Source organism: Triturus cristatus, chromosome 10 (genome assembly GCF_964204655.1).
Source record: "Triturus cristatus chromosome 10, aTriCri1.1, whole genome shotgun sequence".
In the NCBI taxonomy this organism is placed as follows: Eukaryota; Metazoa; Chordata; class Amphibia; order Caudata; family Salamandridae; genus Triturus; species Triturus cristatus.
This window is the reverse complement of record NC_140593.1, coordinates 448,057,823-448,072,891: the sequence shown is the minus strand read 5'-3', so window position 1 is coordinate 448,072,891 and position 15,069 is coordinate 448,057,823. Positions and strand designations below refer to the sequence as shown.

The 15,069-nt window shown below is 45.8% G+C and overlaps 1 protein-coding gene across 2 annotated transcripts in view; it reads left to right on the top strand.

Moving 5' to 3' along the window:
- The window catches only part of KIF5B (kinesin family member 5B), a 721,610-nt gene that overhangs the window by 69,587 nt on the left and 636,954 nt on the right, over positions 1–15,069 (top strand). For both annotated transcript variants that reach the window (XM_085631849.1, XM_085631850.1), the window contains exon 2: positions 4,633–4,720. In XM_085631849.1, coding sequence (XP_085487975.1) covers positions 4,633–4,720 — 88 coding nt within the window. The remainder of the gene's footprint in view (positions 1–4,632; positions 4,721–15,069) is intronic.

Sequence of the window (15,069 nt, the reverse complement as noted above, 5' to 3'; positions counted from 1 at the left end):
TCGAGGATTGTCTACACTGCGACAGGGGCCTGGCTATCCCCTGGTTATCAGGGGTGTCTAGCGTATTCCGCAGCGTGAATCTTGAAAACATCTTCCTAGAACCAACTACCACTGTGCTCCCCACCAAATGCGAACTTAAAAAAGCACCTTATATGTTATTTGACGCCGAAAGGGTAGCTAGGGAGTCTCTGAAACCCAGTGTCCGTGGATACCTAGCCCATAATCTTACAATTTATCCGACACCTAGTTATTTAACTCTTCCGTTGAGCCATTGGGAGCGTGGCCTTATATTTCGCCTTAGGGCAGACACCATTAAATATGCACTTAGCTTTCCTTTATGGAATTTTAATGACCAATGTGCTGAGCCATGCCCTTGTGACTCTCAGAGTAGGCAAACAATTTTACATTTTTTATTTTTTTGTAAATTTTATATGAAGTATATTAAATGGTTTTTATCCCCGTATTTTAAAAAATTAAAACCCCTTAGCCTGGAACTTGCATTTTCAATGATTTTGTCCCTGGATGACGATGAACTTGTCTTTCGCGTGAGCTCTTTTCTAAAAACTGTGGTTCGTGCCCGGCTAACAATGTCCTAAAGTAATATGGTTTACCCCTTATGTGCAAAACAGCATTTTATTGTCTAATTGTATGATTTTATAAATGTTATGTTTTTTTTTTTTCTGTACTTTTATGGATTGTAATGATCCGAATAAAGTTTTCATTGATTGATTGATTGAACAACTTTCTTTTGTGTTTCACTCTTATTCTGGCCGCACAAGAGCTGACATATCTGGCACATCTTGAAGGAGAGAAGACCACCAGTATATTCTTCTAACTGGTTCTTCTGTTATTCCTCTTCCCTTGTGGCTGGAAATCAAGAAGTTGGGACACAGTTGAAGAACCATCTTTTGTAATGTCCTTGTAGGAATAAAGGTTTGCCACAGAAGATGATTTTTGGCCTGATTTAGATCATGGCAGATGGGTTAATCCGTTACAACGGTGATGGATATCCTGTCCGCCGAAATAGAAATCCCATTATAGCCAATGGATTTATATTTCGGCGGATGAGATATCCGTCACTGTTGTGATGGAGTAACCCGTCCCGCAGATATAAATCAGGCCCTAAATCTCCAGTAGCTGAGTTTGAGGAAACAGTTCCATAACGGAAGAGGTTTAAGTGGAGGTGAATGCCTGAGTTGGAATTCTTTCTTTTCTTAGAGGCTGATATTCTTTGCCTCATGATACCTTTGAGAACAGGGAGTATACAACAGTATTATCAGTTCCAAGTATATATGTGAGACAAAAATCATATTGGTGGAAAGGAAGGGCCCACAATGCTTGACTGCTGTTCTAACCCTACAAGTATTGAAACAAGAAGAGGTTTTTTTGATCTGTGCGAACTGTGACCCGCAATTGAATATCTAGAAGGAAATGTTTTCATTCAATAACGACTAATTTAATTGCGAGGAGTTCTTTTTCTTGGACTGCGTAATTGAATTCAGGTGGAGTAAATTATCATGAGTAGTAAGCCCTCTTGTGTTCCTGTCCTTCGGAACCTGTTTGAATCAAAACTGCACCCACTGCTTGGTCAGCAACTTAGGTTTCCAAAATGAATGGTTTATTGACTTCTGGTTGTTGAAGAATGGGGTCCTGGACAAACTCAGTCCTTCAATCTTTTAAATGCTAGGGTGGCTTGATGATTCTGTTGAAATACCTTGTTATTCTTTAATCAGTGATTCGAGATATAATCTTTGGAAAGTTTTTTTATAAACTGCCTGTAATAATTTGCTAGGCCCAGAAAGCTCTATGTCTCTTGTATTGAATAAGGAATAGGCCAATCTAAAATTGCCTTTACCTTCTGTGAGCAAATTGTGATATCTTCCGAGGAAAGAATGTAGCCCAGATGTTCGATGGAATTCTGATCACATAGGCATTTATTTCAGTTTTGGCCACCAACTTGTTTTTACGTAGTTGTTGTAACACTTCTTTGACATGCAATGAGTGGTGTTAAGGATCCTTTAGAAAATATTGTCGAGGGTGACAATCCTAGTTTGAAGGATCAGGTCAGAAATAATGGTGTTCATGAATTGCTGGAAGACAGCCGGCGCATTGCAAAAGCGGAATGGCATAACTGGCTATTGGTAATGCCCAAATGGTGTTCTGAAAGTGGTCTTCAATTTGTTACCAGCCTTAATTTAAGTTAGGTAGCACACCCATCTTAAGCGCACCCCTCGTCAGTCTAAGCTTTGAACGGCTTCCAGAACGTTGGAATTAGTGGCAAGGGATATCCATCTTTGACCATGATTATATTAAGACATCAATAGACTATGCAGGGCCGAAGCACAGAGGTGACCTTCTCAGGAACGAGAAATAAAAACACTCTGCAGGGGACTTAATTATGTCAAGCTAACCAATTGATGCCTAGGATAATAGAATAATGAGGAGACCAAATTATGTCAAACGTAATTGTTTGAAATGCCGGGTGGCAAGATCTGTCTCTCTTCAGTAACAAATCATGAGGCTTTACATTTACACCTACAGCTTTAACTACTTTCAGGTTCTTTTTCTTTTTAACAGGGTTCTGATATTCTGATGGCCATTGAATGTCCATGAAAAACATTTGAAACTCGACAGTTATAAGTTTTGGTACTAAATAACGATGAGGCTGGACCTGAAGTTCTCCTTAAAACAGAACAAACGCAGAAAAGTTTGAGGCTTAGAGCAGGTCTTCTCATTTGATCTCATCTCTATATCCTGTACTAGGGGCAAGCATTTTACTTTTCCGAGTCCTGGGTTGACGAGAAAGACAAATGGAACTGGAACTTTGACCACAGTATAGTTACAACCCAAATTTATGTGTTCTAGATCTTTCTTCTTCAGTCAAGGGACTGCTTATGAAGCTATCTTGCAGTTATTGGTTCTTTCTCGCAGTCGGGGGTGTTGAACATGGCCTTGAACGCAGGTTTGTGGAAAACCTCCACCCTTCTCACCTGCATGCAGCTATCAGTTTGGATGGTCAGTTGGAGAAACATTGAAAGGGCGCTGTATGGCTGATTCTTGAGAGTGCATCTTTCAACTTGTCTTTCAGTCCTTTACGGAACATGGTGACTAGAGTTGAATCAGGTCTATAGATTTCCTTGGGCCAGGCCTCAAACTTGAAATTATAGTTGTGAAAATCCCGAGATCTTTTGATCTACCTCCAAAATAATGTCTTGAGTCTAGTATTTCAGATTTTGACAATTCAAATATTTTCTTGAATTCCATCAAAAAAGTTGGGAAGTTGTCTAGGAGTGGACTTGATTCAGAAACTAACCGCATAGCCCAAGCCAAGGGAGTTCTGGTTGTATTACCAACTATAAACAGCACCCTGACCCCATCCCTTGTGTAAATATGACCTTTGGCAGTAAAGTGGTTTGAACAAGTGTCCAAAACTGTTTCAGCTCTTAAGATTTTCCATAAGATTTTATCTCAACCAAGCCAGCCAAAAACAAAGATCCTAGGATCCTTGTTGCAAAATGGCTATAAAGTGGCATAAAAATAAATTTTCTAAGGTTAAACTTTGGACGTGGAGGGGGGCCTGAGTTATTTATTGCTGTTAATAGGTTTTGGGTTTGGTCAAGCTATAGATTTCAGAAATGCCACATGAGGGACCTAACTCACCACAGAATGCCCCCGCATGCACCTGCAGGTGAGAGTTCATATGCCACTGTGAGCCCCAAGTAGGTAAAGAAAGTAATATGAATTGAAATAAAAGGGAGAGGGAAAGAATAGAGGAATACATGGCTTGTGGAAAGATGCTGATATGGTGAGGGGATAGAGAGAGTCTGAGAAAGATGTTGACCGACCTACACATACTGAGGAAATACAGCAGAGAGATAGACTTTGAAACAGACATGTAGCGCTATCAGGATAGAAGTGACTTATGGAGATTCTATCATACGAACGAACAATAAGAACGATAATGACTGGACAGAACGTATTTTTTAAACTGGGGCCAGTATTCCCCGCTACGGTGGGCTATAAGGCTATATTCCAGTCGTCTAGTATGGGGGACAGCTAAACAGTAAAGAGACGATAAATTACCTACTTAGTTATTTTTTTTACTTACCCGAGTCATGCCAGTGGAGCGGTTGCTTCGGCTCCGAATTAGGAATCCAGGTCCTGAACTTTTTCCCTCAAAGTAAATAGTAAACGAATCCCAGAACCGGTTAGGCAGGTGTGACATCCACTGAGATGAGGATGGCAGGAACCTGTCCAATCACACCTGGATGAAAACTTTGAGCCTACATGAGCATAGAGAGCATGAGCACATTGTCGTACACTTGAGCTCAGCATTTATTTTGACAATGGAACATCTCCAGAACCAAACAGAAAAAAAGACCCAATCTGCCATCACGATTAAAGTTGTATGAAAACCACAACGTGTAGTAATGTAATCTATTTTCCATTCCATACTGGAATGGGAACATCCTATGTGAGGATCCTAGTGTTCACTATATCTTAAGTGTGTAATGCAAAAATTCTTATTTAATGAATTTTCTTAATTTATTTTTTTGTACATGTAAAATGTTATTGTTGGGAAATTAAAAGATGGCTTCATCTAAAAATGCTGTTTTCTTTTTTTAATTTCAGTCCAAACCATACGTTTTTGATCATGTGTTCCAGTCCAACACAACCCAAGAAAATGTTTACAATGCTTGTGCGAAAAAAATTGTCAAAGGTAAGGCCATATACATATGATTCTTTCCAGACAAGATGTAAGTTACAGGATGATAAAATATTTCCCCTAATTAGTACTATTAAAATAGATGATGAGATTGTATTTTGACAAACCTGGGCAGATTTATAGACTTCACAATCATCCAATGCGTTAATCGTCCGTACTCTGCATTTATTTGTTTTGATTATAAACCAAATCCTATTAAGCAATGAGAAAAAGGTTTCCGCACAGAATGTTGTCTTTCTTCCGTGTCTTGCGCTCCCTTCCCAGTTGGTTGCCTACACAGCACCTGCTTCTTTTTCCTTGTTATACAATGGATTAGGGCGGCATTCATGTTCTACCCATCACAACTGTTATCAAATTTGCTTCCCTACAAGTCATCCTTTGTTCATGTTGGCTTATCTGTATAAGAGCAAATTATTTATTTTTGCTGTTGATTTTTTTATGACCTGAATCTATTAAAGTGATACAATTTTTATGTCAAACCTACTAGACCATGTGTGTGCTGTCTGTTGCGAGACAAATTGTCGCTTACCAAGAACATAGAGGAGCTTGGAAGCTGCCCATTGCTTTCCATTGGTTGACCTTCCTTGGCACTCTCATTTGCCTGCTTCTTATTAGTGTCCCAGCTTGTCAATTTTGTGTTTGCCCCTCCCATGAGGCAAAGCCTTTTTACAATCGCTTGGAATGGATGGCATCTCTGCTTCCACTTCTTGCTTTTTTTTTTTTTTTAAACAAATTTTATTGTCAAAAGTCATGTACAGTGCAGTGCTCCTTGACACAGGAAAATCTGCCATATAAGACATTGCAAATTGTTGGCCTTGACAATTAGTTTATACATTATCAAAATTTTTTCAAACAAACTCATTGAAAACCCCCCGTTGCACTAACTCACTACTGTGTTTTGTTTGCCACCACATCACCCATCCCAACAAATCAATTCCCTTACCACACATCTGGTCCCTTACCCTAGGGGCCCGCATATCGGCGTAGATACAGATGCATCCACCGGGGGCACCGGGTCTAAGTTCAGGCCTTGATAATCTGCCCATCTTTTCCAGATTTTGGCGTGCTTTTGCGGGCAACCCCTGGCCTTGAATATTGGGATCTCTAACCCCATACAAAAGCCCAGCCCATTGTTCCATGCCAACAGAGAAGGGGGGTGGCACCTTTCACAGCCTTGCTATATCCTTTTTAGCCAATGTCCGCCCCAGCAGTAACAAGTGCTTCTTGTAGATGTTACGTCCTATACCCTCCATGATAAGTATAAGTGCCAATCTTGGTGAGGAGGGGAGCTCCCACCCCAACACTTCCGCCAGACAGGCCAGTACCTCTCAAATTTCGTAAATGCTGTGCAATGTCAAATTGTATGCATTAGGGACCCCTCCTTCCGATTACAATGCAGGCATATAGGGGATGTCACAAGACCGGCCATCCACAGCCTGAGCCTGGTAAAATAAACCTGGTGAAGGTATTTCATTGAATAAGACGCAACCATGTCGCTATCGCTGCTCCCCTAGGAAAAGCCAGTGCATCCATCCAATCGTCTCCATCTAGTTGGCCAATATCTCTAGCCCATGCTTCTCTAAGTTTATCAAATGTAGTGACTGACTGAAAGTATTTATAGAGCGCACTACTGCCGAGGCGTCTTGGCGCTGAGTGAAAGTGCAGAGACAGTGATCAACATGTTCAGGGTTGGGAGAAGAGCCATGTTTTAATTTCCTTTCTGAACACAGATCTGCTAGGTTGCAGTCTTAAATGTGTGGGCAGTGAGTTCCATAGTTTGGAAGCTAGGAAGGAAAAACGTTTCCCTCCACACCTTGCTTTCTTTATCCTTGGAAGTTGTACCAAACCAAGGGAAGATGATCTTAAAGATCGTGATAGTACATATCTAGCTAACAAAGGTTCCACTCCTTCGCTCCACCACCAAACAGGGCTTTATGCACAAGACCGAGTGTTTTAAAATCGATGCGTCGTCTCACTGGAAGCCAGTGAAGTTGTTTTATACTGGTGGAGGTAGGATGATGTTTAGGTAGTTTAAGCAGGAGCTGTGGGTCACCAGTGACTGATAGATCTTCGATATTCTATGGTCCTGCAGATCACACATGAAGACCTTGGCCTCAATCGTCAGAATTCAGGGAGAGCCTCTAACCCCGAGATACTAGGAGAAATAGCATGTCGAAATAGGAGGTATTTATAAAACTTAGTTCTGGGCATCAGGTACTCTTGATGAAAGTCTTGGAATGATTTTAGCACCGAGCCCCGCATTACATCTCCTAAGTTAGAGACTCCTATATTATCCCACCCTTGAAATCCAGATAACGCAGCCAGCTGTAGCAAACTACCATTGTGCCACAGTGGGGTTTCCCTAGTCAACTTGTTTCACCACCCCATCTTGCGGAGGGACTGTTGCCACACCTGGAATACCACCCGTGTGGCCGGCGGTAGAGAATTGCGTAAAGACGCCGAATACAAAATGGTGTGCAGGGTGGACTCCCCCATACACTTTCGCTCCACTGCATAAGCGGGTCCTTCCTGTCCCCATACCACCATTCATTTAGCACCAGGAGATGCGATGCCATATAATACAATTGGACATCCGACGTGGCCAGCCCCCCGCAATACGTTGACTGAAAGAAAGTCCGCAGCGCCACTCTGGAGGCCTCCCCCGCCCACAGGAATTGTCCCAAAGACATGTTGACCTGGCGAAACCACATTGGAGGTACCGGATATGGATGGTTCTGCAATTGATTGAGCAGGCGCGGCAACACCATTTTGAAAATTGCCGATCTGCCATAGATCGAAAGGGGCATGTGTGACCACGTTTTAATCTACTCGCGTACCTGTGTTCATATTGGTACAATATTTCTGACCCACGCCACTCTCGGTAGATCCGACAGGAAGACTCCCAGGTATTTCACCCCCTCTGTCGTCGCCTGTACTGCCGAGGCCCAAGGCCCCAGACCCGCAATTCCTCCAGCACCCACAAAGTGGATTTATGCAGATTCATAACCAGCATTGGCATAGCCAAAAGGTCTCGCTTTTGGGACCTTATAAGTATTTAGTTATGCAGCACAATATCCTTGGTGCATCAACATCAACTTGTGCATGGCTAAACACTTATAAGGTCCCAAAGGCACAGACCTATTGGCTATGCAAATGCTTGTTTTCATAGTAAATGTGTTTGCATTATATTGACATTATGAACATGCAATTGTTAGTAACTGTGTATTTTTCATGTTCAGATCGACGATACCTAATGTAGATCTGTGTTTAAAATGGCTAACGGTTGCCATCTTGTTTCATGACATGAACTTTTTACTTCTAGGCAAGCTGAATTTCAATGCTGACATCACAGTGTTCTGTTTCTTACTTTCTCATGTTTTCCTTTGTTGTAATCATTGCAGAATACTTTGATTGGTATTGAATATAAAAAAGCATATGCAGAGTACAGGCTGATCCAATGTATCTTGTTGCAGATTAATGTAAATTTGAAGGATGCTGGGAGAATCTGTATTGTGGAGGATCATCAGAAACGAATTAATTCAAGACTGTATCTTTTCACTTTAACTTTGTTTTATGTGAACTATGTGTAGGTGTAGCAAATGTTTGTACTGCGTGAGTTTTGCTAGTGCAGAGTAGGGGATTTGGGATCCTCTCCTTATAGGAGAACTTAACCACTCGCTGTCTTCCATGAGGAACCTGGTGTGCTTCGTCATTTAAGTGCATTGATTTGTTGTGAACTTTAATTCATCAGATAGCGCTTTATGAGCCCAAAATGTTTACGACGAAAAGCGCTACCCCCATCATGGCATGGAGCATGTTGTTGGCAGCAACGCAACAAGGGCTTGAAATGACCATAATTGATGCATGAACCATGCACTTTTCTTTACACCTGTATCTTGTAATGCCTCTGGGGCTAAACCTTTCCAGTACTGGTCTTTTCTTTAAACATCACCATGATTTGGAAATGAATCAAGAATATAGCTCTATAAAAAAAACACACTGATTAACTGAATGAAAGACCCCAAGTAGAAACCTTTGTGCTGCTGGCATGGGTTTATATGGTCACCCTAATTTAGTCCTGTTTTTTTCCTCCTCGCTTACTCAGCACTACAACTCAGAACTGAAAATGGGTACTCGAACGTGAAATTACTAAATAGCAAAGTTGTAAAATAGGAGCGAACGAGCTAATCGCCTGTAGTACCGGTACTACTTCGCTGTCTGTGAGCATAATAGGGAGACGGTCTTACTGCTTTCTGGCTAAATTTAAACGTTATGACACAGTCAAAATAAACTGTATATTTCAGGCGTGCATTTGTAGTTGCATCGTTGACTTGTCAAACTTCCCAGGCATTTTAGCAAGGCGTTAGGAGGTACAAGGAGGCACAGAATTTGTTTCATGAATGACAGCAATCGGGGGGGGGGCGGGGCTGATCCAAACGCTCCGCCTTCTCTTCTTGCAGGCTTGCTCTTTCAAGCCAGGAAGTGAACTGCTCCTTTTCACGGAGAGCTGGCAAACTCAGTAACAGTGCAGCGAAATCCTACCCCCTGTAGGAGCAGACAGCGAGAGAGGGGCGAAGAGAAGAGGAGAGACAGAGGGGAACCAGCCATGCGATTGAAATGGCTGCGAGCCGCCTCTTCTCTCAATAAAAGTAAGTGATCCTTTCTGCCAAAATGATTCCTTCTCGCCTTATTATATAAACACCGGTGGGAGATACAGAGGCTTTTTCAGATCTCAATGATCTGGCCACAGAAAAAAAACACAGATTACAGTCCACTTTCCAAAAGGTCTCCATTTCTGGAGGATAGGGGGTGCAAATCTTAGCTAACGTTTTTTTCCAGAGGCAGGGTGCAGCCGTGTGCATAGCCAGAAAGTTGAGTGCTTTTTTTTGTTTGTTTAGGAACTGCTCTCTTCAACAAAACAAAGGGGCAAACAGGATCTCTCTGGGGAAAAAAAGCCACGCGCTTCCCTTTAGCGTGTTTGGGGGAGTATTACGTCAAACGCAATGAATGGCGCGCCCACGTTTCCTCATGCAGTTGGTGAACGATCCCTGAGTAACTACTGTAGCTGAAGCGAACATATTTATTTTGCGCGAATCTAGCCACAATTCGTATTTGGGTTTCCAAAGGTTGATCTGAATGCCTGAGTGATCGGAGTATGCATGCCTGCCCCTCCCAGCCCCCACCTTAGTGGGACACACTGGCCCGGTAATGGGAAGGCACAGAGACAGCACGTGCTCTAGCAAGTACCTGGACTGGACACGGTAAGTGAACGAGCAGGCGCATAAAGGGATTATAGAGAAAGGCACATGGACACAACCACGTGGAGGAGTGGGCACCATTACACGCAGGTACTTGGGTTGGAATGAATACCGTTTCTTGCGCACGTGCGGTGTGGGCAGAACCAGATAAAGGAATTAATTCAGTCACATGCAGGCACCTTGAGGAACATACCCCATCGCATTCAGGCACAGGCAGATCTGAGCACATGGGGGAACCGGCACCACCGCTTCGTGCTGACTCACGGAGGCATGGGCACAATCGCAGGCCGAACATTGTAAGGCTTATTATTTTTTAGCACTTTACGTAACCTTTAAGTTGACTGAGGCACTTGGTCGGGGGGTGCAACAGAGATGCAATCTTGGACAGGGAGCACAAGACACATGCAAGCACCTGGGGGAAAGTCCCAGTTGTACTGACGCATATAAAGAAATGCCAATTCCAGACCCTGTAGGGGACACGCTTAAAGAGGAGCTGGCACAGTTTGAGGTCAGTACAGTAAGTGGCTGCGACGTTTAAAACAAGCGCGCGCCTTGCGCGAAAAGTTAAAATAAAAAAAACGTCGTGCGGGCATGCCCCTCTGCCGAGCGCTACTTTTAGACGTTGACGTCAGCGGTGCAGGGAGGCCGCGCCCGCCCCAAGCAGCAAACAGGAAACTCTTAATTACGCTCTCTCAAGGAGTGGCAGGAACAATACCGCCTCTAAGCTGTGCTGTGTAAGGATAAAGGTATGATGATTGTCAGAAGAGACCCAAACCTGTTTTAAATTACCCTCGGTTTTGAGAAATACCGCAAACGTAAGTAAGCAGGAGGCCAGAAAGCCGGCTGCCCTGGCCAAGCGCCTGAAATGGTGCGCGCGCACCGGGGCAATGGAGGTCTGACCTAAGTAACTCCACGAGGAAAATACACCAGGCTGAAACCTCGCCGCAAGTGAAGCGTGCTTTCCGAGTCTATTTAAAGTGCTGTAATGGCGAGTGTAGGGTCAGTCATGCTTGGTCTGTTGTTCCTTTGTTGTTTCCCGGACGACGCACTCTGAAGTCCCCCTTACACACTGACAATCTCTCATCGCGATCACTCTAAAAGCGAAAGTGATCGCGATGACGCACGCTAGGGATGCGCGTGCAGCAGCGGGGGGAGGGGTATGGTGCTGAAGGCTGGCGCAGGAAAGGCAGATGGCTGGGCGAGAAGGGAGGGGGGAATGCGGGGAGCAGCTGTGCCCGTGCACGCCATCGTGCACTGTAGCTTGTCGCCAGCACAAAAATGTGGGTAGCACTTTCTAAACCCACCTACTAAATGTCTCGCCAGACCAGCGCATGCGCTGGGTCAGGTGAGGCCTAAAAAGACCCGATGATTCACCAAAAATTTGCATAATGCAAAGCAGCCTCGGTCCCGTCTTATTTATGTCCATTAAAAGGAATAGGACATTATCCGCATATAAAGCGATGCGGTCCAAGAGCCCATGGTCCCACTCAAAGCCCGCCACTTGCGCATCCATCTGCACCCATGCCGCCAAAGGCTCCATGGCTAGAGCAAAGAGATATGGCGACAGGGGACACCCCTGGCTGGCGCCTCTGCCAATAAAAATGTAAAGGAGGTAGATCCCGCAACTCACACCGACGCCGTGAGATCTGTATATAACAATTTTAGATATGACAAGAATCGCGGGCCAATGTTTAGATGGTCTAAGAGCGCGAACAAGTTCACCCAGCTAAGGAAGTCAAACGCCCTGTCCATATCTGCCAGCAAGAGAGCGGCCTGCACTCCCTTTCCCTGGATGGTGGCTATGGCAGTGTGTGCTCGTCAGGTTTAATGACGCGTAGCGCTCTGGGGCATAAATCCAGCCTATTCTGGATGGATCAAGGTAGTTATGTAAGGTTGGAGGCGATTGGCCTACACTTTGGCCAGAAGTTTGGCCTCAACATTAAACGGTGAGATGGGGTGATATGAGGTGTGCTGGTCCGGGGCCCGGCCTGGTTTATGGAATACAACCACTTCTGCGTGTCTCCAGTCCTGCGGTAGACAACCCCTGTCTCTAGCTTCATCGACAACTTGGAGTTAGTGAGGCCCCAATTTGGAAAAGTACTTCTTGAAGAATTTTGCATGGGAACCCATTTCGACCCGGCGCCTTTCCAGAGTTTAAGGCTCCCAGCGCAGTGCAAATCTCCTCTTCGGCGAACGGAAGTTCAAAGTCTGCCTGTGCCTCATCTGAAAGGGCACGAGGTGGTAGGTCGGCTAGAAAACGGTGTATCATGTCTTCCTGCAGGAGTTCCTCTCTGCTATGAGGGATGGATCACTAAGAGCACGTCCATCTGGACCCGGTATATTTGGGAAAATCTGGGGCTGCAAGGCCCCATGACACAGTCTATGCAGTAATTTACTGGACTTGTCGCCCCGTTGGTGAATTCTGCTGCGGGACGCTAGCCGGGCCTCATCCATCAGGGTGTCGTCATGGGGTTGTTGCGCCAACACCAGCAGTCGGCGCACCAGATTCCCTCCCTCCCCCCTACTGCTGTGCTCTAGTTCCATTAAATGGGCCTCCGACTGCAGAAGAGATTCCTGCCGGGTTCGATGTGCTGCCGCGCAGAATGAGATGTCTACCCCCCGCAGGGTGGGCTTCATGGCCTCCCACAAAGTCGCAGCCTCAGCTACCATTCCCACATTCGTATCTACATATTGCTCAATTGCCTGCCCTATGTGCTCCCGATACTTCTATTCCTGCAGATGCCATGGTTAGAGATGCCAACGAAAGGGCTGTTTCTCAGGACCCAACTGTGCCGTCAGAACCACTGGGGAGTGATCAGACAGACCACTTGGGAGAATCTCCACTGCCCTCACCCTTCCTACAGCTCCTACCGGTACAAAAATATAATCAAGACGGGAGTAAGAATCATGAGATGTCGGGAAATACGTGTATCCTAGTTCTTCTCCATGCAGCCGCCTCCATGGATCCACCCTTCCCAGTCCTGTCACCAAGGAGTTCAGTTTGGTTCCAAGGTGGACAGTGGAATATCCCCCTGCTCTCCATCTATCTATGGCAGAGTCCATTACATCATTCCAGTCTGCCCCTATTATTGCCATCCCCTCCGGTATATCGGCCCACAGGGTCGTGAGGCGCTCGACTAATGTCCATTGCAGTGGGGGCATAAACACAACCCAATACCACCTGTTCCTCATATATGGTACCCCTAATAAATACTTCTCTCCCCTGGATGTCCGTCCATGTCTTGATATGCTTGTATGGGACCCTACGATGAAGTAAATTCACAACCCCACAGGACCACCTGGTGAATCCAGAGTGGTACAATTGAATATTACCATAGCGGAGGAGACACAAAGCTTTAGTGCCCATTAAATGCGTCTCCTGAAGCATCAGGACGTCTGCTCGGTACCGCTTGGCCCGTTGGAGTATTGCCTTACTTTTGATTTTATCCAGTGCTCCTCTGATGTTCCAACTCACTGTTCGAAGGGCTCCCTCCTGGAGTCGCGCCCTGTCTGTGGGGACTGCCATCTAAGGGTCTCTGGACTTCGATGTGTGGGACAGTATAAGCCAGTATGCAAATAGTGGCCATGTGTAGCAGTGATGCAGTGCAAACATATACCATATGTACCCCAACTTCCCCCAACCCCCCCCCCCCATACCCCAAAACAGCTGAAGTATCTGTTGCGGCGGAGGTGGCTTGCGGACCCCAACGGGAGCCCCCCCCCCCACCCCACCCCCACTGGTTCCCCAATAACCTGCCCATAATCAACGGGCGTTCCCCATGACTATTGAGAGTTGAACAAAGGTACTAGCCCCTGCTCATGTTTCGTCGGTCTGAACAAATGTCACCAACAGTCCCCCATCCGGTTGAGTCCTGATGCGGCTATGAGGCCGAAGACCCCTGCTGGATCACCTAAGTAGATTTATACGGATCAACGCAGGATTTAGAGCGGCATCTTGATCTCGACCTCCTAGATCCTTTGATTTTGAACTTGGGTGGCCCGCGGACGACCTCACTGGACGAGGAGTGATTCCAACCTGGGCGGAGTGCGGGTTGGATCTTCACGGTTTCATCTGTCCAGTTAAAGATATCTTCTGGTGATTCAAAGAATAGCGTGATTGGTACACCACCCTCAGCCTGGCGTGATACAGCAATGCATAAGGAAGTTTCTGCTCAGGAAGGCAGGCCTTGGCTGCCATGAATGACTGTCGCTTCTGCTAGACTGGCCTCGTATAGTCTGGAAATATGAGGATGCAAGTGTTCTTGAACATCAGGGGTTCCTTGATTCTACCTTGCTTTAAAATCGTTCCCCTGTTGTGGTAATTTAAAATCTTAGCAATGACAGGCCTTGATCTGGCTCCCGGGGGAGGCTTCTCTGTCAGGGCCCTGTGCGCCCTTTCAACAACAAAGCAACAGGACAGCGACTCCGAAGGGAGCCAGCTCGCGAGCCACCTAGTTAGGAACTGTTCCATTCCCCCCCCTCCAACCCCCCCCTCTCCCCCCCCCCCCCCCCCTTCACATCCTTCGGGGAATCCAACAAAGCGTAGGTTGTTTCTCCTGGCCCTGTCCTTCGCCTCTTCCACTCGCGAGGCCAGACCCCTGGTGATCTTCTCCAGTGACGCGAGTATTTTATGCAAGGTAATGATCAAGTCCTCCACTCCTGAGACCCTGGTCTCGGCCTCAGTAATGCGTGCCACCACATTCCGAAGATCCTGTCTTAGGAGCATGACATCAGCGCCCACCTCTCAAATCTTCGCTTCCAAGGTGGCCCTGGACTGAGTGATGGCTCCACAAGTGCGGCATTGTCTGGAACGCCTCCCTGTGCACCTCCGTGGCTGGCAGTTTAGGCCCCTGCTCCGGTATAGTGATCCAACGTGCTCTGCTTAGCAGATCCTCCCGCTGTTCTATCTTTTGTCATGGTGCAGTTTTGACGCCTATCCCTCAAAATGGCAGTTCTGTAGCCCCCTTAGACGGGCCTCAGGCACGAACCACACTTACACGGCCTGTAGTGCGTAGATCCTCACCCTCGCGGTCTCAGCTGCCGATATCTTTCTCCGCTGTGAACCTCTTGAAGAGCGGGACTCGG